The sequence below is a fragment of the Urocitellus parryii genome, chromosome 2 (genome assembly GCF_045843805.1).
Source record: "Urocitellus parryii isolate mUroPar1 chromosome 2, mUroPar1.hap1, whole genome shotgun sequence".
Taxonomy (NCBI): Eukaryota; Metazoa; Chordata; class Mammalia; order Rodentia; family Sciuridae; genus Urocitellus; species Urocitellus parryii.
Genome location: NC_135532.1, coordinates 32,211 through 54,091, shown reverse-complemented (window position 1 = coordinate 54,091; position 21,881 = coordinate 32,211). Strand labels below are relative to the sequence as shown.

At 58.4% G+C, this 21,881-nt stretch overlaps 1 protein-coding gene across 3 annotated transcripts in view; it reads right to left on the bottom strand.

Annotated features, from left to right (window-relative positions):
- Nucleotides 1–21,881, bottom strand: part of Tmem255b (transmembrane protein 255B) — a 42,332-nt gene that overhangs the window by 18,883 nt on the left and 1,568 nt on the right. For 2 of the 3 annotated variants that reach the window (XM_026382162.2, XM_026382165.2), the window contains exons 2-8: nucleotides 16,233–16,375; nucleotides 12,703–12,765; nucleotides 5,101–5,190; nucleotides 3,917–3,997; nucleotides 3,061–3,146; nucleotides 1,156–1,315; nucleotides 473–616 (exon numbers count right to left, since the gene is read on the bottom strand). In XM_026382162.2, the coding sequence (XP_026237947.1) occupies nucleotides 473–616; nucleotides 1,156–1,315; nucleotides 3,061–3,146; nucleotides 3,917–3,997; nucleotides 5,101–5,190; nucleotides 12,703–12,765; nucleotides 16,233–16,375 (767 nt within the window). The remainder of the gene's footprint in view (nucleotides 1–472; nucleotides 617–1,155; nucleotides 1,316–3,060; nucleotides 3,147–3,916; nucleotides 3,998–5,100; nucleotides 5,191–12,702; nucleotides 12,766–16,232; nucleotides 16,376–21,881) is intronic. The other variant, XM_026382163.2, reaches the window with a different exon arrangement.

Sequence of the window (21,881 nt, the reverse complement as noted above, 5' to 3'; positions counted from 1 at the left end):
TGCCTCATCGTGGCCACCACAGCCCCAGACGTGACCTGAGGGGGGCAAAGTCCCTGCCTACAGGAGAGTATGGCGCTCCTTCACGGAGGCCCCGGGCCCACAGCACTGCTCGGACAGACCCTCTGAAGTTGCCATCCTCTGGGAAAGGTGGTGGGCTCTGGAAAACCTGTGCTCTGCCCGATGACCTCGCTGTGCTGTGCTGGTGGGCGTCCAGCCACCAGGGCGACGGCTGTGTCTCAGCGGCTCTGGCTGGTGGGAGAGCTCACAGCCAGGAAGAAACAGCAGGAGCTGGCAGGACCACGGACAGCAACCACGCCCCAGACGCCACGTCGGCCTGTGTGGCCCCCAGCGGGCTCACCACCACCTGGGTGGTCCTCCTCCACCTGCAGGCCCTGCACCGTCTGGGCAGCAGCCAGCACCAGTGACCACTGTGCACAGGACACACCTGGCTAGGCGGGTGGCACGCACCTACCTGAAGGGGCAGTGGGTAGGACGAGCAGGTTGGCACCGTGGGGGGCGATGGACAGAAGCCTGTGTAGGCCAAGATCTGCTGGGCAGGGTTGTAGAGGACCTGAGGTGGAGGAGGTGGACTGTAGGCCATCTGGGAGAGAGGGACCTGCGGGAGAAGGGAAGGTCAGCGTTGCACCTGGGCATTGAAGGAGGGTCTGCCATCCTCGACAGATCTCCCTGGAGGGGACCTCCCACCCGGGGCAGGTGGGGGCCTGCAGGGAAGGCTGGGCCTCCCTGGCTCCACGGGGCTTTCTGGAATAGAAGCCCAGGAGGCACGGGGCTGAACAGCGGGTCCACACACTGGAAAGAGCCGTGGCCACCCTAGGGCCTCTGGCCTGCAGCTTACTTAAACCAGCCCAGACCTGCCACCTGGGAGGCTGCCGTCAACACCCCGGGAGACCCGGGTGACCTAAGCTTCATCTCGTCAGTGGGGACTGGCTACTTCTGAGGCAAAGGTGGACTTAGGGGCCCTGCCAGGGGCTGAGGTGGACGTTTCCATGGTGAGCTGGCAGTGAGCACCAGCTGTCCCCACACACCCTGGTCATGGGTGCTGGCCACTGCCCAGATGGCCCAGCGTGCTCCTTTTAGGGAGCACAGAAGGAACCATGCCCTGACGGGTGGCTGGAAACACACGGTGCCCCTCACCAGGTCCTTGAAGGCCCCGAGGACTGCGGCTGTGATGATGCCCACACACAGGCCCAAGACGTTGAGCACCATCGAGACCCAGAGCAGCCGGTAGAGGTGGACCACGTCCCGGCAACTACGCACTCCCACAAACTCGTAGTAGGTGGGCGAGGGCTCTGTGCTGCAGAGGACAGGAGAAACAGCATCACCACCCCATGGGCCGGAACATGGCCAGGCAACTACCCCCAGGGGTCAGGGCGAGGTCCCGGTGACCCGTGCCCAGTGACCACCTTGAGGGCTGAACTGTGGCCGGGTGACTTCACATCTGGGCAATGAGATCTGGGGAGGAAGTTAGCACTAGAGCCACAGCAACTCCTGTACAGACCTCTGAGCCAGAGAAGCCAGCGTTGGTCCACACTGGCCCTATAGGCCTGGTCAGTTCTGGGAAGGACCCAGTGAGTAGGCTCAGTGAATCCTGCAGCCGTGGAGGCCAAGCCTCGCCACACCTGTGCCCCTGCCCTGGACTTGGGCTGCACTGAGAGCTGGTGAGGCAGGCCGTGGTGTCCATGAGTGACACTGGGCTGAGCAGGACAGGCAGCCAGCAGGGGCTGATGTCCACCTTCTCTGCCTCGCGGGCCTGGCAGGCGAAGCCTGAGGGTCCCTCGCCCTCCTGGGCCGGGGCCCATGTACAGGGCTAGGGCTGGTGTGTGGTGGGGGCACCTCTGCTGGTGCTCCTGGGGTCAGCTGCTGCGGGGTGGGCACCCTGCCTCCAGGGGCAGAAGCCCAGGAAAGCTGCACCCCGTCTGTTCCACATTGGCCTTCCTGCGGGGTGCCCCCAGGTTCCCCAGAAAGGCTGCTCCCAGGTGGAGCCCCCAGCCCCAGGCCTGGGTCTTGAGAGGCAGCAGTGGCCTCGCTGCCTAGCACCGGGTTGGGGGTGCTTCCACAAGCTCATGGGCAGCACAAAAAAGGGCGCCTGGCCACCACGCAGTCCCAAGCTGGGAGCCACCGTGGGGGGGGGTCTGCGGCTGCCCCTCAGCAAGACCTGTCCTGGCTCCGGCTCCACCTGGCATTGGCAGCCACTGAGGGCACTGCCCGCCCCCACCAATAAAGCCCCCTCGAGCCCAGGGGCGGTGAGAGGGCACCTCTTGAAGTGTTGGCATTTCTTTCCCAGGTGACAAGGAGACTGCACCCCAGGAGCCCCCTGCTGCCCAGCTGCAGCCACCCCAGGCCAGGCTTCCATGGTCCCAGGGGCCCTCAGGGCCTCCTGCAGAGATAGCAGCAGTAGCACAGCCAGGCTTCAAACAGACCTGCTGGAGCCTCCCTCCAGGCCCAGAGGGGACACGCAGCGGGAGGGAGAGGTCCCCGAGTGGCACAGACAGGCCACAGAGGCAGCCCACGCTGGCACAGCAGCCCTGGCACACAGCAGCTCGCCAGCCGCCTGCTGGAGATTCCAGCGCCCTCCCCCCAGGGGCAGCCCCCTTCTCAAGCCCTGCGGGCCCCTCAGCTGTCCCGGGTCCATCTGCACCTGGCCATCTGCCTGACCAGGGAGGCTTCCTCCTGGGGCACTGTAGTCAGTGCAGAGGACACACCCAGAGTCCCAACTCACTGGCCCTAACTCCGGCACCAGGGGCTCTAGCCCTGAGGAGGGACAGTGCCAGGACATGCTGGTAGCTACCCTGGTGGCAGCAGGTGACAAGCAGAGGCCAGCAGGGCCTCCCCAGGCAGGCCCCGAGCCTCAGCTCCTGGCTGAGGAACCTCAGTGCCTTTGCCCACATTAACTAGGCTTTGGGTGCAGAGTGAGGGAAGGGACAAACCTGACAGGAGGGGAGGACACACCCCCGGCAGGCGCCACCACGTGGGCCTGGCTCTGCAGATGCCGAGTGCCCGCCTGTGTGGGCGTGTGTGGGGCCACCCCGGCACCCTCACCTCTCGCAGGTGTAGAGGTCGCAGCAGTAGCAGGTGTTGCTCCTCACCTTCAGTTGGCACTTGCCATTGAAAGAGTAGCAGGTGACCTGGGAACAGAGGGACTCTCAGGTCCATCGAGGCCCTGGCTCCTTGTCCTTCCACTCATGCCAAGACCCTCCTGATCCTCTCAGGGCTCTCCCCCGTCCAGGCACAGCAGGGAGATCCTTGCTGGTGTGAAACACAGATGCCTCTCTCCAAGATGCCCTAAGCACTGGACAACCTCTCTGGATCTGGAGTGGTGGTGGCCACTCTCTGCCCCTCCTCGGACGCTGACACTCAGTTTGAGAGGCCATGTTGGTTTAAACTGAGGAATCTCCACAGCACTGGCATAGGGTGGCCAGACAAAGCCACATGGAGCTGAGTGCGAGACAGCGGTGGCCCGGTATGGACAGCCATGTGGACTTGCCGTCAGCCACGTGTGCACCTGTGGTGGCCTCCAACCTGAGGCCACCAAGTGCCCTTGTCCTTCCTGGCATCCCTCAGCTGGCATGAGACCACGCTGCAGCTGTCCTCAGCCCAGGAAGGACAGCGGGCCATGTCACCCAGGGCCTCGCTGCAGCACTGAGTCAGTACCGATGCCAACTAGAAAGGCCACACGGGGCAGCACAAATGAACCTCAGCTCCGAGTGTCACAGCTGTGGTCCCCAAGAACATGCAGGACGTTGAGATGCCATAGCTGGCCCAGAAACAATCCTGGAGCACAGACATCTCGCCGCCTCACAGTGGGAAGGGCTACAGGGAGACCGCCTTCATCAAAACTGTCACCCTGTGACCAGATAGAGCGCCACAGGGAAGCCGAGCTGCAGGCAGAGCTCACCTCTGTCTGGTAGACGTCATACAGGTATCCTGCCCCGCTGGAGTAGAACTGGCATCTTCCTGTACTGAGGGGCCGCGGTTCCTAGAGAGAGGAAATCCTGATCAGGATGGTCAAGGCGGCTCAGACCTGCCTGCTGAGGGCCCAGAGGACAGAGGTCGACCCCGGGGGAGCCTGCCAGAAAGACAGCCGGATCCTGTGAGAAGGAGGGTAGCGCAGGAGCACCCCGGGGCCGCTCAGCTGGACTGACAGGTCTTCTCTACCGGTCAACCAGGGAGAAGGGTGAGACAGCGCTTCACCATACCACAGACTCCTGCTCTGTTCCCAAGAGCAAAAATGTTTTTTTCTACTTTGGAAGGTAGCAAGAGGGATTTCACTCAGACATCCCACCAGCCCACTAAGCACCCACCCAGCTGTCCACCTATTCATGCAGTCATTCACTCACCTATGCCTCTGTGCATCCACCCACCTGTGCACCTTCACCTACACATCCATCCATCCATCATCCATCATCCATCCCTCCTTCCATCTGCCCATCCACCCACCCACCCACCCATCCATCCATCATCCTTCCATTATCCTTCCATCTGTCCATCCACCCACCTGTGCACCATCACCTACCCAACCACCCCACCCATCCACCATCCATCATCCTTCCATCTGTCCATCTGTCCATCATACATACATACTAACATCTGTCATTCCTGCATACATACAAACATCTCTCTTTCCATCCGTCTTTCCATGGGTCCCGATCCACCCCCTCCACAGGCACTCGCTGGTCTCATCCCTCTGCCTCCCCACCCCCTCCACAGGCACTCGCTGGTCTCATCCCTCTGCCTCCAACACTCATGGAGCACCACAGCCTCAGACCCAAGGAGGCCGAGACACAGCAGAGTTCCTCCTGGTTCACAGACCAGTCAGGGAGTCAGACCCATAAACCAACGATTGCAAAATGCGTACGATCTCCCACTCCACCGTGCGCCCATGAGTGTGTCCACCTGCCGCCACTCCTCTCCCGCTGCACCCTACCCATCTGTCTCATGATGTCCTGCTGCAGGATAGCTCACCACAGCCCACTTCGTCACATATGTCCCCCCATGAGAGCGGATTCTGTTCCCTCCTTGACTGTCATTTTGGTGCCCAGTTTTGGAGCCATTGTCACCCTGGGTGGGGACCGTACTCACTATGTGCTGTGCAGCAAACACGCCGTCGACGACAGCACAGCAGAAGGCTGCTACCACACCGAAGCTGATGAACACAATGGCCGCCACCAGCTGCAAGCAGAGGACAAGCAGGAGTGTCAGCTCTGCAGAAGGACCTCCCATCAGCACTCCCGTCGCCTGGAGTCGGCCTCCTTCCTTCCCACTGTGGGCGCTCCCTCAGTTTGCAGCCTCCTCTTTGGACGGCTCCAGGGCCTGCTGTGCTCTCCTGGCTCACACACAGCTTCTGTGGCAGCTCCGCACACCTGCTCGCCCACACTGGAGCACATGCATCAGGCGCCTCACCTCGGGTTGGGCAGTGACCGCTGCCTTGTCCTGCACCTGCACTTTGCCAGCTCCCACCTTCTGACAGCAGAGCACCTCTCCTAGGCCACGAAGCACTCTTGGCACTATTGTCCTCCAAGGTCCAAGGATCTGGTCACGGTTCAAGGTCACCCAGCTCTGCACCCTGACACGTGGGCCCTGCTCCTCAGCCCCCACCCTAGGGGTGGCTGTGCTTTCTGACCTTCGCCCACGCGGCAGCAAGAAATCGCACTTTAGTGAGTTGTAATTTGTGTTGCTCTGCCGGGCGTGGTGGCGCACACCTGTGATCCCAGAGGCTCAGGAGGCTGAGGCAGGAGGATCACAGGTTCAAAGCCAGCCTCAGCAATGTAGCGAGGAGCTACGCCACTCAGTGAGACCCTGTGTCTAAGTAAAATACAAAATAGGGCTAGGATGTGACACAGTGGTCAGTGCCCCTGAGCTCAATCCCCAGGACCAATGATAATAATAATGATTTAGGTTTCTCTGATTCTGAGTGAGTTTGAATGTCCTTTTCTTTGTTCAGGGCTGTTCCTGTTATTTCTTGTGAATTAGCTGTTGACCTCTATGCTTCCTGTTGGGTTCTGGGCCTTGTGCCTCAAGCTATAGAGCATGCAAGCGTGCACACACAACACACCCATACAGAGGCACATGAGTCTATGTGTACATGTAATATGTATGCACACATCATTACATGTGTGCTTTGTGTCACTGCATGTGTGCATGCAACAGGCATATGTGTGCACACAGGCTCACACCTTCATACACGTGTACAGGGCACACATGCAGGTACTATGAATACATGTGTGCAAACAGGCTCACACCTCCATACACATGTGTACAGGGCACACATGCAGGTACTACAAATACATGTGTGCACACAGGCTCACACCTTCATACACGTGTACAGGGCACACATGCAGGTACTATGAATACATGTGTGCACACAGGCTCACACCTCCATACGCATGTGTACAGGGCACACATGCAGGTACTATGAATACATGTGTGCACACAGGCTCATACCTCCATACGCATGTGTACAGGGCACATATGCAGGTACTATGAATACATGTCTGCACACACATGCATTGCACACATTTGGATGCATACACATACACGTAAAAACACATATACTGTGTATGTCAGTGTACTTGTGTGCGTGCACACACAGCCACGTCCTGAGTCTGACCTATCACAATCTCTCCTAGTTTGAGATTGGGGTTAAAATGCTTTTCCAAGAGATTGATGCTTGTCTTCCTGGGTCACTGTGCGTCTTTTCTTGCTTCTGGGTTTTGTCAGAGTTAGAAAGTCCCCTTGAAAGGAGGAAAGCAAGCAGCCTGCCACGTTCAGCTGGGGCTCACAGGTTTGTCCCCAGGCCCCCATCTTGACAAGGTGCCCTGCGTGTGCGAGAGGCTCCCTGAACTCCTGTGCCCCTGCAGCCACCTGCCCTGCACTTCCTCCTGCTGGACGGGCCCGGGGGGTGCCTTCTCTCCCGTTCCCCTCGGGGCGCTGTTACCCCTCCCCCAGTGCCTGCCAGGGCTGTGCTGAAGCGTGTCCTGGGTGCTATCTGCAGAGGCGCTGAGCTGCCCGGAACAGCCCTGCTGTCCCTGCACCTCCTGGAGGGCTCCCTCAAGGTGTCCACGTCCCTCACTTGTCCTAAAGCTCCTCAGTGTTCAGCTGCAATTGTCCCAGGGCCTCTTCGACCACCGGTCTCTGGCTGCTTACACACGTGTGTGTGTACGCTGCACGTGTGTGCACACATGTGGGAAGGGGTGTCCACTTCTGTGCCACCTCACACCGTCCTTTCCCTCAAGGCCTCTGGACGCCCCTGGAGAGCCCGGGCTGTGGCAGAACTCACAGCTGTGCGTGGTGGGCAGCCCTGGCCCCTCTGGCCTTGCCCCAGGGACATGGCTGTGGACGTGTCGTCGCAGGGCTGGCTGCTGACCGTGGGAAGACCTCCATCAACCAGCCACGCTGGCTGTGCTGCATGAGGATGGCCCAGAGAGGGACGCAGTGGAGTTGAGTGCAGCTGGACCCAGGACCAGTGCCTGGGCCAGCAAATCAGAAGTGACACTTGGGCAGGGCTCAGCTGAGCCAGTGCAAGTCACCCAGGACAAAAAGGTGTCACATCAGTGGAAAGAGACAAAGATCTCAGAAATGCTAAGAATGTGAAGCCCCCAGGTCAGTGGGGCTGTTCTCGTGTCACCTGAGTGTCCCAGCTAAACTGGGAGCACTGCTTACTGCTGGACCCTGAAGGTGAGCTGACCCTCCACACCAGTGACCCCTGTGTGGCCCTGGATAGAGGCACAAGGCTGCAGGTGGCAGGCTCCCCCTCAGCCCTCCCCTCTTCCGCTGCGCCTCCCTGCTCCGGGCAGCTCGTCCCCAGCCCTTCCTCCCCTGGCCCCATGCTGGTCTCCCTGCAGCCTCATCAGGACTGGCACGGTCCAAACGCAAGTTCCCCCAGTCGGTGAAACCACTGCCCACGGGAGGCCCCCCACGGGTTCTGCTGGGCCGACTCCCCCAGAGGCTCAGAGAAAGACCTGAAGAAGGGTGAACCTGCAGCCCGCCTCCCCGGCCCTGAGGCTCAGCTGCGGAGCAGAGTGAGACTTCACACTGCTCAGGGCACACGGCACAACCAGCCGTTCCCCGAGAGGCACCCTCACCTTCACGGCCCAGCCAGCCCCAGGCGGCCCCAGGAGGCGCTGGAAGCCAGTGGGGACAGATGGCGCCTCCGGACGGCTCAGTGGGGAAGGTGCCCTCCGCCCCGGGTCCTCGAGGTTGCTCTCCAACAGACCCAGAAACCAAACGCCGGTCCCTCCTGGCTCTGTCGCTTCATCACGCCTGCCCCACCGTCCCATGCCCCCGAACTGAGTCCAGGGTGCCCTGTCCCCAGACAAACAGGCCACAGCAGCATTGGGCAGTCAGTCTCCTCCTCACGGCCTCCCAGACCACAGATTCATGAGCAAGGGTCACTGGAAGGACTTCAGGAGGTGGGGTCTGGAGCTGCTGCCCCGCCATCCGGGAGGCCCTGGCAGGGACATCTGTGGAAACCCACCCGCAGCACCCAGGTCTGGGACTCAGTCCCCAGCAGCCACCCAGACGGTCTACCACCCCAGATCCTCACAGGACGGGGCACCTACTGCTGTGAGACCCCTTCTCCCTCACACTGCACCCCTGCCCAAGCCCCTCCTGGCCAGAGGGGACACAGGTGCCTCTCCTCCAGGATTGGCTTCACAGACACCTCCCATCCACCTCCCTCCTGACCCTCCAGCTGGCCACACTGCCCTTCTCAGTGGCCCCACCCCCCCGTGCTCCCAGGGGTCACCAGCCTGCACCCACAGCTCTGCCCTTTAACCCTTCTGGCTGAGCCGGTGGCGTGACTGCTGGAGGCTAAGGACGGCTTGAGGCGCAGAGTGCTCTGGAGCAAGGCACGTGTGCTGCCACCCCAACCTCTCTGCGCACTTGCCTGTGTACATAACGCATATGCGTGCAAGCGTGTGCACACGTGTGTGTCTACATTGTGCACACATGTGCATGAACACATATGTGAGAACATTGTGTGCACATGTGTGTGAGCCTGTGTGCACATGCACATGAGTGTGCTATACACACATGTGAAAGCATGTGTGTGCACACCTATGTGATTATGCACAGACATGCACGCATACGTGCACCTGTGCGAGTATGTACACACACTTGGGGAAGCATGTGCATGCACATATGTGGAAGTGTGCATGCATGTGTGTCGTGTGCATGTGTGAGAGTGTATACATGCACATGTGTGTACACACGTGTGTGTGTGCATGGGGGCAGGGGGTTGGCAGCCAGCACACTGTCTTTGCCTCCCTGGCTGGGAGGAACCAGGCAGACTCTAGAGCTGGCAGTGAAATTGATGGCCTGTGGCTGCCTGGGAGACGCAGGACAACTGCCCATCAGTGGAGAAAGAGCAGGTCCAACCCCTGGGGTGTTCTCTGGCTGTCTCTGGAGACTGACACTGTAACCAGCTCAGATAACGATGGAGCCGTGTCTGAGGACCAGATTCCACCATGCAGAGCAGAAGGGAGGCCCTTGGAGAGGAGAAGGTGCAGGTCTGGGATTTGTTCCTCTAGAGGAAAGAAAGAAGCGGAGGGAGACGCAGCAGGACTGGCCCTGAGCTGATAGCATGTCTTGCCTACAGGGGGCCCAGGCTCACTTTGTTCTTGTCTACTTTCACATTTGCTTATGATTTTTACGGTAGAATTCTAAAATATAAAGCCACCAAGAAAGCCGTGTTCCTCCGTATCTGGACACTTAGAGACACTACAGTCCTCCTTATCTGTGTCGGAGACGGCCGCCTGACCTGCTACTAAGGAAGAGCACCGTGGCCGCCCCTGAGGCCTCGTGGGCCCAGCTCTGGGCCTCCTCCCGTGCAGCAGCTCATCTGCACACACACAGAGCACAGCTGAGGTCCTACCCAGTGCCCTGCCGCAGGGTGGACAGGGGATTAGCAGTCAGCATATGTGCTCAACCTGCCCAGTTAGCCCAGGACACCTCCCAGAGGCACAGGTGAGACCCTGTCAGGGGAGCTGGCCGAGGACCTGTCTGCAGGAGACCTGTGCCCTGGCAGCTGTGGCCACGTGCAGGTCCACCTTACCCTGCGAGTTCCACATTTTTTTTGGCAAAGCCAGACTGAGCAGGAAGAAACTGCTCCTATCTGCAGGTGATGATCTGGAGAACAGGAATCCCTAGGGATCCCTGGAAAGCCATTGGAAGCCACAGAGTTCAACAGGACGAACCCACGAGACCCAGAGGCGAGGAATGATCCAAGCATGAAATGAAGAAGGCGATATCCTTCACGTACACTTGAAGAGACTCAGACCACTGGGGAGAGATCTAGCAAAATTTAACTTGCACTCCAAAAACAACAGAAAATTTTTTAAAGAAACTAAAAGCCTAAACAAATGGGAAATGTCTGGTGTTCCCACATGGCTACCAGGGGACAGTCCTCACGTCCACCTCCAGGTCCAGCACTGTCCCTAGGAACCCTGGTGGGCTCCCTGCAGAGGTCAGCCAGTTGATTCTGTGCCCATTGGAACCCTCAGGGAGCAGCTTCACCAAGAGGATCCTGACCAGGAAGACTGGAGCCAGAGGGCGCAACCTCTGCGTCTCACACTCACCACCAAGCTCGTCCTCCAGCCTGGCGCTGCCCGAGGCCTGAGTACGTGTGCACGGGAGGAGTGAGAGCCCAGAGCTGAACCCTCCATTCATGATCTGCTGCTCTTGACCAGAGAGAAAGAACACAAAAGAGTGGGCGTCCATCCTCCCTCTGCCACGTCCAGATCCCCACTCAGTGTGGGTCAGGGCCTCAGCGGAGCCTGCAGACTAGGACATCTCTAAGAACCCGCAGGCCTGGACTTCCCAGTGCCTCTGGGGATGGTACCAAAAGCGTGAACAAGAAAAGAAAAAATAGATGAATCAGACTTCGCCAAAATTAAAGAAGGACGCCATCCAGACCTGGAGCCCAGCCGCTGGGTGGAACAGGAGGCCACCACTCTCACACCTGGTCAGGGCCTAGATCTGGCCACTCCAGATGGAAAGAAAGCCACCCACACCAAGGGCAGGCGGCCTGCAGGACGTCTCTCCAGAACCCAGCCCAGGAGAGAGTCGTTGGAGCATCGGGGACACCAAGCCAGAGGCTTCCCACCGCTCCCGCAGCCAGGACAGGGAGGCAGGGCAGGGCGGCCCTGGGGAGGGCAGCGGGCAGGCTGGGGCCCTGCCCCGCCTGAGGAGTGCCCAACGGGGCGGCCCTTGGAAAACCGTCTGGCCGTGCCCCCGCCACTGAGGATGGCTCACTACGGGACCTGGACATCCTGGGGAAAAGCACATACATACCCCTGAGATGTGCACTTAGGCAACCGTGAAGTCCCCCACCTGGCCAGGGGACACAACCACTGGGACATGCACACAGGGGACAGTACTCATCCTTAAAGGGAAAGGGAATTCTGACACCTATTACAGCCTGGGGGGCCTCAACACCACAGCATGGGGGGCCTTGACACCACAGCATGGGGGGCCTTGACACCACAGCATGGGGGGGCCTCAACACCACAGCATGGGGGGCCTTGACACCACAGCATGGGGAGCCTCAACACCACAGCATGGGGGGCCTCGACACCACAGCATGGGGGGCCTCAACACCACAGCGTGGGGGTTCCATACAACAGCACGTGGGGGGCCTTGACACCACAGCATAGGGGGCCTCAACACCACAGCATGGGGAGCCTCAACACCACAGCGTGGGGGTTCCATACAACAGCACGTGGGGGGCCTCGACACCACAGCGTGGGGGGCCTCAACACCACAGCGTGGGGGGCCTTGACACCACAGCATGGGGGGCCTCAACACCACAGCATGGGGAGCCTCAACACCACAGCGTGGGGGTTCCATACAACAGCACGTGGGGGGCCTTGACACCACAGCGTGGGGGGCCTCAACACCACAGCATGGGGAGCCTCAACACCACAGCGTGGGGGTTCCATACAACAGCACGTGGGGGGCCTCGACACCACAGCGTGGGGGGCCTCAACACCACAGCGTGGGGGGCCTTGACACCACAGCGTGGGGGGCCTCAACACCACAGCATGGGGAGCCTCAACACCACAGCATGGGGGTTCCATACAACAGCACGTGGGGGGCCTTGACACCACAGCGTGGGGGGCCTCAACACCACAGCGTGGGGGGCCTCAACACCACAGCATGGGGATTTCATATAAGGGGGGGAGCCTTCAGGAGCTGGTGTGCTAACCACGGAGGTGCGGGGGAGGCTTGAAACCACAGCTGTGGGCCTTGAGAACATTATGCAAACGCCACACCGCACACTGCACACTAAGTCACAGTGAAAACCCAGGGTAGGCGGCCCCAGGTGGTCAGCGGGTGCTAGGGCCAGGTGGTGTGGGCAGAACCTGAAGGCTTCAGGTTCTTGTTGGCATGAAGATGCTCCAGTGATGGCGTGGGATGTGCCTATGTCTCAGAGGGCAGTAGGGACCATGGAGGTGGAGTGGGTGCATTTATGGGTTATTTCTCATAAAGAGGCTTTTAAAAAATGGAAGCAAAGAAACTGGCCTTGGAGACAGTGCAGGCCCCACAGCCAGTGTGCTGCTCTGCCTCACTCGGACTAAGGCACGGGGCACAGGGCTGCTGTACAGGGGACCTCTCATCAGAACCCAGCTGGGACCTCCCGGGGCCGGAGCTGCCCCAGTCCCCGGGAAGGTGTGCATGCCTTACCATCTGTCTTCTGTTCTCCACCAGGTTGATGCCAAGGATTCCCAGGAAAGAGCCAAAGCCCAGCTGAGAGCCAAGAAAAAGCAAGAGAGAAGCTCCGGTCAGCCTCATTCAATGTGCAGGCTGTGCCACCCAGACCCCTGGCCTGCACCCGGGGCAGAGGGCAGCCACCCCTCCCTCCAGAGCCTGCAGCTTGCTCACAGCTCACAGGTTGGAGCGGCATGACCATGTGGAGAGAAGGTCAGGCTACTCTGGACCCCTTGGACAGCTTTGGTGGACAGCCTCTGTCTAACCTGGCACTTCTGTGGCCACTGGATAAATGCACACTGACCCTGCAGACCTTGGTCTCCATGGCACCTGAGGCTGGAAGGAGGCAGCAGCATCTAATCTTGGGGTGGCTCCCCCGCTTTGCAGTTCCACAGCCTTCCGCCCCTGTCTGCTCCGGGACTGACCACAGGAGCCTTGTGGTCTCTGCTCAGAGGGACCTGTCCCTGCGGAGCCTTCAGGAGCTGGTGTGCTAACGGCATTGACTGCGTCCGGTACCTGGGACAGGCCTCGCGCGCGGCTCAGTGGGAGCCAGCTCCTTGCCCCTCAGAGCAGAAGGCCTGCCTGCGCTGAAGCTGACTTCCTTCTGGTCAGTACAGAGTGGGTTCATGCCCAGGACGTGTGCGGCTGGCAGAGTGAAGTTGGGAAATGCCCACTAGAGTTACGAATGCAACTCCAGGGAGGAAAACTTTAAATTAGTGAAACTTGCGGAGAAACAAAAAACTCCACCATGCGAGCTGTCATGGTGTCTGCAAAAACCTTGGGATGGTGCATGTTCACAGCCACTGGCCCTGACTTCCAGGGCCCAAGGGAACAGGACAGAGGCTGGAAGAGGGCCCGTGTGCAGGACCTCGTGAGATTTCACCTGTAAGAGCTTGCTGTGTTGACAATGGTACAGGCACAGTCCTGAACAATGCACAGGGGACACAGGTGCACAGGGGAGGCAGGTGCACAGGGGAGGCAAGTGCACAGGGGTAACGGATGCACAGGGGACACGGATGCACAGGAAGACGCAAGTGCACAGGGGACACAGGTGCACAGGGGACACGGATGCACAGGGGACATGGATGCACAGGGGACACAGTACACAGGGGACATGGATGCACAGGAAGATGCAGGGGACATGGATGCACAAGGGACACAGTGCACAGAGGACACGGATACACAGGGGACACAGGTGCAGAGGGGACATGGATGCACAGGGGACACAGGTGCACAGGGGACATGGATGCACAGGAAGATGCAAGTGCACAGGGGACACAGGTGCACATGGGACGCAGGTGCACAGGGGACACAGGTGCACAGAGGGACATGGATGCACAGGGGACACGGAGGCACAGGGGACACAGATGCACAGGGGATATGGATGCACAGGGGACATGGATGCACAGAGGATGCAGGTGCACAGGGGAAATGGATGCATAGGGGACACAGGTGCACAGGGGACATGGATGTACAGGAGGATGCAAGTGCACAGGGGATACGGAGGCACAAGGGACACAGATGGACAGGGGACACGGATGCATAGGAAGATGCAAGTGCACAGGGGACTTGGATGCACAGGGGACAGAGGTGCACAGGGGTCGCAGGTGCAGGGGACATGGGTTCACAGGGAACACAGGTGCACTGGGGACACAGATGCACAGGGGATGTAGGTACACAGGGGACACGGATGCATAGGAAGATGCAAGTGCACAGGGGACTTGGATGCACAGGGGACAGAGGTGCACAGGGGTCGCAGGTGCAGGGGACATGGGTTCACAGGGAACACAGGTGCACTGGGGACACAGATGCACAGGGGATGTAGGTACACAGGGGACACGGATGCACAGAGAATGCAGATGCACAGGGACACAGGTGCACAGGGGACACAGATGCACAGGGGACTCAGGTGCACAGGGGACCCAGATGCACAAGGGACTTAGGTGCACAGGGGACACAGATGCACAGGGGATGCAGATGCACAGGGGACACAGGTGCACAGGGGACATGGATGCACAGGGGACACAGAGGCACAGAGAATGCAGATGCACAGGGGACAGAGGTGCACAGGGGACACGGATGCACAGGGGACACGGAGGCACAGAGAATGCAGATGCACAGGGGACACAGGTGCACAGGGGACATGGATGCACAGGGGACACGGATGCACAGAGAATGCAGATGCACAGGGGACACAGATGCACAGGCGACACGGATGCACAGGGGATGCAGGTGCACAGGGGACACAGGTGCACAGGGGACCCAGATGCACAGGGGACTCAGGTGCACAGGGGACACAGATGCACGGGGGACCCAGATGCACAGGGTACTCAGGTGCACAGAGGGACATGGATGCACAGGAGGACGCAGGTGCACAGGGGACACAGATGCACAAGGGGACATGGATGCACAGGAGGATGCAGGTGCACAGGGGACACAGATGCACAGGGGGACATGGATGTACAGGAGGATGCAGGTGCACAGGGGACACAGATGCACAGGGGGACATGGATGTACTGGAGGATGCAGGTGCACAGGGGACCCAGTTGCACAGGGGACACGGATGCACAGGGGATGCAGGTGCACAGAGGGACATGGATGCACAGAGGACACAGATGCACGGGGGACACAGATGCATAGGGGATGTAGGTACACAGGGGATGCTGATGCACAGGGGACGCAGGTACAACGGCAACGGCTACATCAGCAGCTAGGGAGCATGCAGCGACTGCTGTGAGCACACCCAGCTGTCCAAAGCAGGAGCCAGCCTTGCTGAATCTGGCCAGCACTCCTCTGGGGCGAGGCTTTGTTTAGGAAGAGCTCCGGGCGACTGAGGCCCACAGCTGCTCCACAGTCAGCCGAGGTCACAGGTCACGAGAGCTGCAGGCCCTGGGGCCACTGTCATCAGCAATATCAGCAGGTGCAGAATCACCCTGGGAGTTCCTTGGAGAGTCTGGTGTTTGGGTCGCGGCCTGCGACCTTCTATGTGACTCTCTGGGTGTCTCAGTGGGCAGCAGGTGGCGTCAGAACATGGCTCTCCTGTTCCCAAGTGTGGCATTACCAACAGAACCCTCAGTGCTGGCCTCTTGGCAGGAGGCTTTCAAAGCACTTGCCCGTCTTCCCAGGGAGCTGGTGGGTACCAGGCATGTGGGATGAAACCTGGGGTGCAGAGATGGTCCCGCCTGGTTCCAGGGAGGCCCCTGTCTTTCCCAGCTCCTGGGCTATGGCTCTCCTCCACCTTCACCACTTGCCCTCCTCTCCTGAGGACCCTGCGGTCACCCCCAGGCCACCTGGATGGTGCAGGACAGCACTCTGTCTTAAGGTCTTCTGACCAGCAACCCTGACTGGCCTTTGTCTCAGAGTAGGACATTGAGGTCACTGGGGGTCATCCTGTCCAGCCAGAGTACCAGTAGGCTCTCCAGCTCTCTGTGGAGCTGGTGTGGACGGTTGCCCCCCACGGACACACCAAGACCTGCCCTCTGCCTCCCCGCAGACCCGGGACTCACGATGATGCCTGGGTAGTAGCCTCCCACGGTCACGTTCTCCGTCCTGGTGGTGGCAGCAAGGCCGATGGTCAGTATGAGGGCAGACACCAGGAGCAGAGACCCCACAGACCACAGGGAGGTCCTCTTCCTTCTGGCAAACCCTGCTGTGCAGAGGACCAGAGAGGCTGGTGAGGGCAAGCGGCAGGCACACCTCGATTCCGGCCACCCAGGCAGGGACCTGGGCCCAGGGCACCCTCCTCAGGGCCCTGCAGCCCAGGCCCCAGCCCTGGGACCTCCCAGACATGCCCACCCTCACCTCCTTCGCCTTTCTCCGAGCAGGAGCAGGGAGCACCTTGGCCCCCACAGGGAATCGCCAACAGTGGGCCCTGACTGTGCCCAGGCCTCCCGAGCCCAGACCCTGGGCACTGCCCGCCTCCGCCCCTGCTGTTCCGCGGTGAGTCCCTGTCCTGGTGAAGCCAGAATCAGACAGGCCTCAGGACAGATGGGGAAATCGAGTCAGTGGGACCAGGGAGGCCAATTCTGAGTGCGTCTGGAAGTTGAGACTGTCCCCTGAGGGACTGAATGTGAACTCCCTCAGAGCCCTTCCTCCCCCTTATCCAGAACCTGCCCCAGCTCCAACCTGTGGCCAAGGTCACCTGTCCCAGGAGTTGCCCCTCCCTACAGGGAGCTACAAGGCCAAAGTCAGAGTGTCCAGGGCTGCTCCACCCTGCCCTTCCCCTCAGCCCACCTGGTTCCCACCTTTAGGCCTCCCACCGAGCATCCCTGGGCACTCCTGGCCTAGTCCGTAACAGGAGGGAGATGAGGGGAGAGGGCAGCAGTACTTATTAAAGCAAAAAGAGGGAATTGGAAAGGGGTATATATCCCCCAAAGATAAACTTAAAATAACCCTTTTTACTCTAAACTTTTTAAATTTGGATTCATCAGGGCTTAGTGCTGTGGAAAGGCATATGTATCCCAAAAATGTACATAAGCCTAAGGTACTTTGGAAAGATATTTAACAGGACAATGGAAAGGTCCTGACTCAGTGATTGTCTGGAGTCAGGGTTCTGTTTGTGTGTTTCAACAGGGAGAACAACAGCCGATTTGGATTCCAGAGAGATTAACTAAAGCAATTTCTACAGACCAAAAAGAAGATGATTTGACTCAAATCCATAAAAGCTGATATCCAGAACTCCAGTTTGGCTATCCTTACATCTGCAACAGTGGTTCTCCCACACCTGGAGGCTAATGAATAATGAACACCATTAAGGCCTATTTCAAATGTAAAAAACCTTGGGGCTTGCTTGTGGGAATACCTTCAGACCCATATGCAAGTTACAGGGAAAAGGATGGGATATCCAAAGAAGAGTCAAACCCAGGTGGTAACCAGGGTGCCTTTTTCAATATCTTTTTTATTATTGCCCTTTCCCACATCATGAAGTTCTATTTTATTTTTTGAGCTCATACAGACCTAGGTTAATGTTTTTCTGATCAGTTCTATTTTTTGACTGTGGAGTTTTTAAACATTGCAATGGAGATTTCACCTGTGAAAAGCTACAAGGCCTTTACTATTGTCTTATGTGTTGTATGTTATGTGTGCACACTTGTGTTTTGAGTTGTATGTTTGTATGTCTGAATGTCCATATATCATATATGAGGAATGCTCATGGAAAAATGGATCCAAATATTTTTTTTATTCACGTGATTTAAATGGCTTAATTTAAATTGGGTAAACAGCTGTTGAGGATTGTTTTAATATGTGAACAAAAAAGGAGGTTAACAGATCTGTTTACTTTCACCTTTCCTTTTCATTATATCTAATTCTATTCAGGATACTAAATCATTCAGAAAATTGTTTTCTTAGTGCCTGCTGGAATGTTACATAATTTTTTCTAGCCATCATTGCCAGAATTCCTATCTTCATCCCAGTGCCGGTGAAGACAAAGATAGAACCAAACTACAGCTTCTGTGATAGACAACAAACTGTATAAACTGATGCATCAATGAATAATGTAACTCAACAAGTGGTGCTCAATCAAGGAGTCCATTTACTTTGGGAGGAAATGGACATATTGATGGATTCCTCTGCTTTGAACTGCTTGCAGAACTTGCCTGGACTATGTATCACTTGTATGCATTGTGAACTATCCGTTGGTGCAGTGAATTGTGGTAGTGCTGGGGCATCTTTGCTAATGGTGTCATCGGTGGAACAATTTTTCCAAAAAGAGCCGTCATTTGGCTTGGTGCCGTGGCATTTTGCATCCTCTTCCCTTCTGCTGGCACCAAGGCCAAATTTGGGGGCCAACAGAGGTGAGGCAAAGAACCTCACCCCCCCACTGGTGCAAAGGCCTATCCACAAGTATGGCTGTATGCTGGACCGGTAGTCAATGATGGGTAAGATCCAATTGCAATGGTACCAACCTAAGACAGGAGGCTGATGCCTTGAGGTCAGCTCATCCAATGACGGGTAAGGACCATATGTAGTATTGGACAACCTAAGACAGGCATGGTCCCTAAGCCACATTGCTTGTTTTTTAATTAAACAGAAGGGGGAGATGTTGAGAGCCACTTGCCAGAGGGAAAGTTTGAAAGTGACGCCAGCGAACCATTGAGATGATGATTTGAGTTGAGCTATATATAATTGCTGTGATGCTGGATTGATTGTATTGTATATTTGACCTTTACTGTCGGGCAATGGGGCGGCTCTTGCTGCCTCAGGCACCCGCTAGTTTGGAGTTCTCGTGGGGATTCCCGGGAGAGTTCCCATTGGTTGGGGAAGTGCCGGAGGAGGGATTTCCAGTGTGGGGGTTTGCTGGAAGGGCCGCGTGGGTGGCATTGGCAGAAAAGTGCACATGCAGTGCCGATGAGAATTGAAATAAAGTAGTTGCTGTTTGAACCTACAAGGCTTTGTGGCAGCTTGGTTATTCGTGCCCAGCCAGACTGCAGCAGCTCACAGTGAGGAGGCCGAGGCGCAGAGAGGGCCCGCGCTGACCCACCACTGTCTGGTCCAGGTCACTGGTACGGAAGGGAGGAGAGCAATATCAGGCTCTCTCCAAGGCCGCTCTGTACCCTACATGCACAGGCGGGAGAGTAGCCTCCACCAGAAGCACCAACAGTCACTGACCATCAGCCCCGATGGCCACAGACCACCAGCCCCGATGGCCCTAAAGCGGTGTGAGTGGACGCTTGGTGCTCTGGAAGGTCTGCACCTGAAGGATGCCCCTCCCTGGCACTGCCCTGTGTGAGGATGGCCCTAGGCTTGGGCCCACTCAGCTCCATTTTAAAAACTCCAGTTTAACCTGCAGTCTCACCAGGCCACCCACAGAGCCCTCCAGGACGGCCTCAGACAAGTCACTTCCCCTCACCCTGATAAGGAGAGGGAAGCCCCTGCCAGGCTGTCCTCCCTGATCACAGGGAAAGGCAGGAAGATCAGGGTGGAGACCACCAGACCCGACTTTCTGGCCCCAGGGTAAATGATGTCACTGAGAAATCCAGTGGTAGCTGATAAGGATTGAAAGGGGGGTCAAAAGCCCCCAAATTTAGTATAAATAATAGAGCTGATGAACAGGGATTCAGCCGCCGAAACCAGGATGCACTCGAGCTGGAGAGCCTGTGAGGGAGGACCTGACGTCCCACCGCTGGTCATCGTTCCTGAGCCTCTGCGCGACCCTCACTGCTCTCAGACTCTACCGCCTGGTCTGGACCCTGGTGAGAGCCGCAGCTTCTCCCTATGACCCTCTCCTCAACCGGTCGTCCACTCCACGTCCACTCCACGCCAGGAAAAGCCTGCCCTGGTTCGGGACCTGGTCACCACGGTCTGAGTGAGTGTGCATCTGCTGGACGTAAAGCCTAAGGCTGAAGACTTGAACTCAGCCTGCAGAGGGCAGTCTGTCCTGAGCCTGTCGTGACTAAGGGTGTTTGCTTACAATGGTTTGCTGTGAGCTGACCATGTCCACGGCAGTGGCCAGCATTAAGGATCGTCCTTTTCTTATTAAGAACCCATAGAGTGAAACTGTATGGAGTGATTTGAGGGAATAAAGCACTGAAAGGGGCAGAAGCACGTGGACATTCTTTATTTCTCCCCTCGACTGCATACGTCACAATTTTGCCCCTGGCGACACCCTGCCACCACTCCAGTTCCATTCCGGCCTTCCTAATGTCACCTGCAGGCACACGGCCGTGCTCCCTGCTCACTCCCGCCTCGCTCCCTCTGCAGACCGAGCACACCCATTTGCAGGCCGCCGGTGGCCATGAGCACAGCAGCCCTGGCGCCTGGGCCCTGGGGTGCCCGGCTGCCCGCACGTGGGCAGCAGCGCCGGGGCCTTGGGGAGTGTTTCTGCTCCAGGGAAACTGAGCGGCCAGGGTCGGAGGATCTGGGAAAGGTGCCTTTGTGAAGAGGCAGCTGGAGGCCTCCAGGGAAGGCCCCAAATGGCCAGCAAGTGACCTGGGCCAGGGGCAGGGGGTGGCCACAGCCAGGCCTTGAGCCGGGGGCAGTTCCAACTGTCACTGTCCCCGACTTCCCCAGCAGCCTGGTGGCTGAGATGGGCTTAGTGAAGCCTGGTCTGTGGAGGCTGAGGGAGGCCTGCCTGGCCACCTCTGGCCAGCTCTGGCCAACAGCCTCCTGCGGGTGGGAGTGGGTCGGGGCACCCTTACCAAGGCCCTCACTTCCACATGGTGCCCAGAGGCTGCCACAGCCCAGAGCACTGCCCTTGGCCTCCTGGCTGCCCTGGGGGATGCCTCCCCTGCCCACAGCACCCGAGGTGGGCCTCCAGCCAGGGTGTGGCCCAGAGAGTGGGCGTGCGTGGAGCCTGCAGAAGGAAGCCAGATCCTCAGGTCTCTGAAACATACCGACCAGCCCGGATTGTACAAAGAAGCTTCCCCAAACATGACATGGAGACTGCTTCTCCCCACCACCGTCCTCCCTGCCCGGGGGCCGGAGCCTGCTTCATCCGCTCTTCACCTTCGTTTTGAGGTTCAAAAACCTAGTAAAGGAACCACCGCGTGACCCCGCTGTCCACCCCTTGGTGTGTACGGTAAGACCTAAGCCAGCATGCCACAGGCACGAGCCACATCAGCATCTACAGCACACAATCCACAGGCGCCCGCCCACGGAAGAAGAGATGAAGACGTGGTAGGTGTGCCACAGGGGTTTACTCAGCCACAGAGAGAGGCCCTGCACCTGCTGGAAGACAGGGAACGGGAGAGCGTCAGGCCGAGTGAAGCAAGGGCAGATGTTTGATATGTGCCAGAGCAAAATAAGGGACCAAAGAAAAGGAAGGGTGTGCTTGGGTGGGAGTGGCACCCACGAACACAGAAGAGGGAGCAGCAGGGTAGGAAGGAGGGGCTGAGGGGCACAGGAGGGAGACTGCCCTCACCTTCCTGCCTGGATGCCTGGCCGGCCCTCAGCACCTACACCCACCCAGGAGGCACAGATTTAGAGAGCAACAAGTGAACAGCGGAGATCAGTGGGGGAGGGAGGGAGGGAGGGGAGGAGGAGGAAGAGGGGGGAGGGAGGGAGGGAGGGAGGGGGGAGGGAGGAGGGGAGAGGAGGGAGGGGGAGGGAAGGGGGAGGGGGAGGGAAGAGGGAAGGAGGGAGGGAGGGGGAAGGGAGGGAGAGGAGGAGGGGGAGGGGAGGAAGGAAGGGAAGAGGGGGAGGGGAGGGAAGAGGGA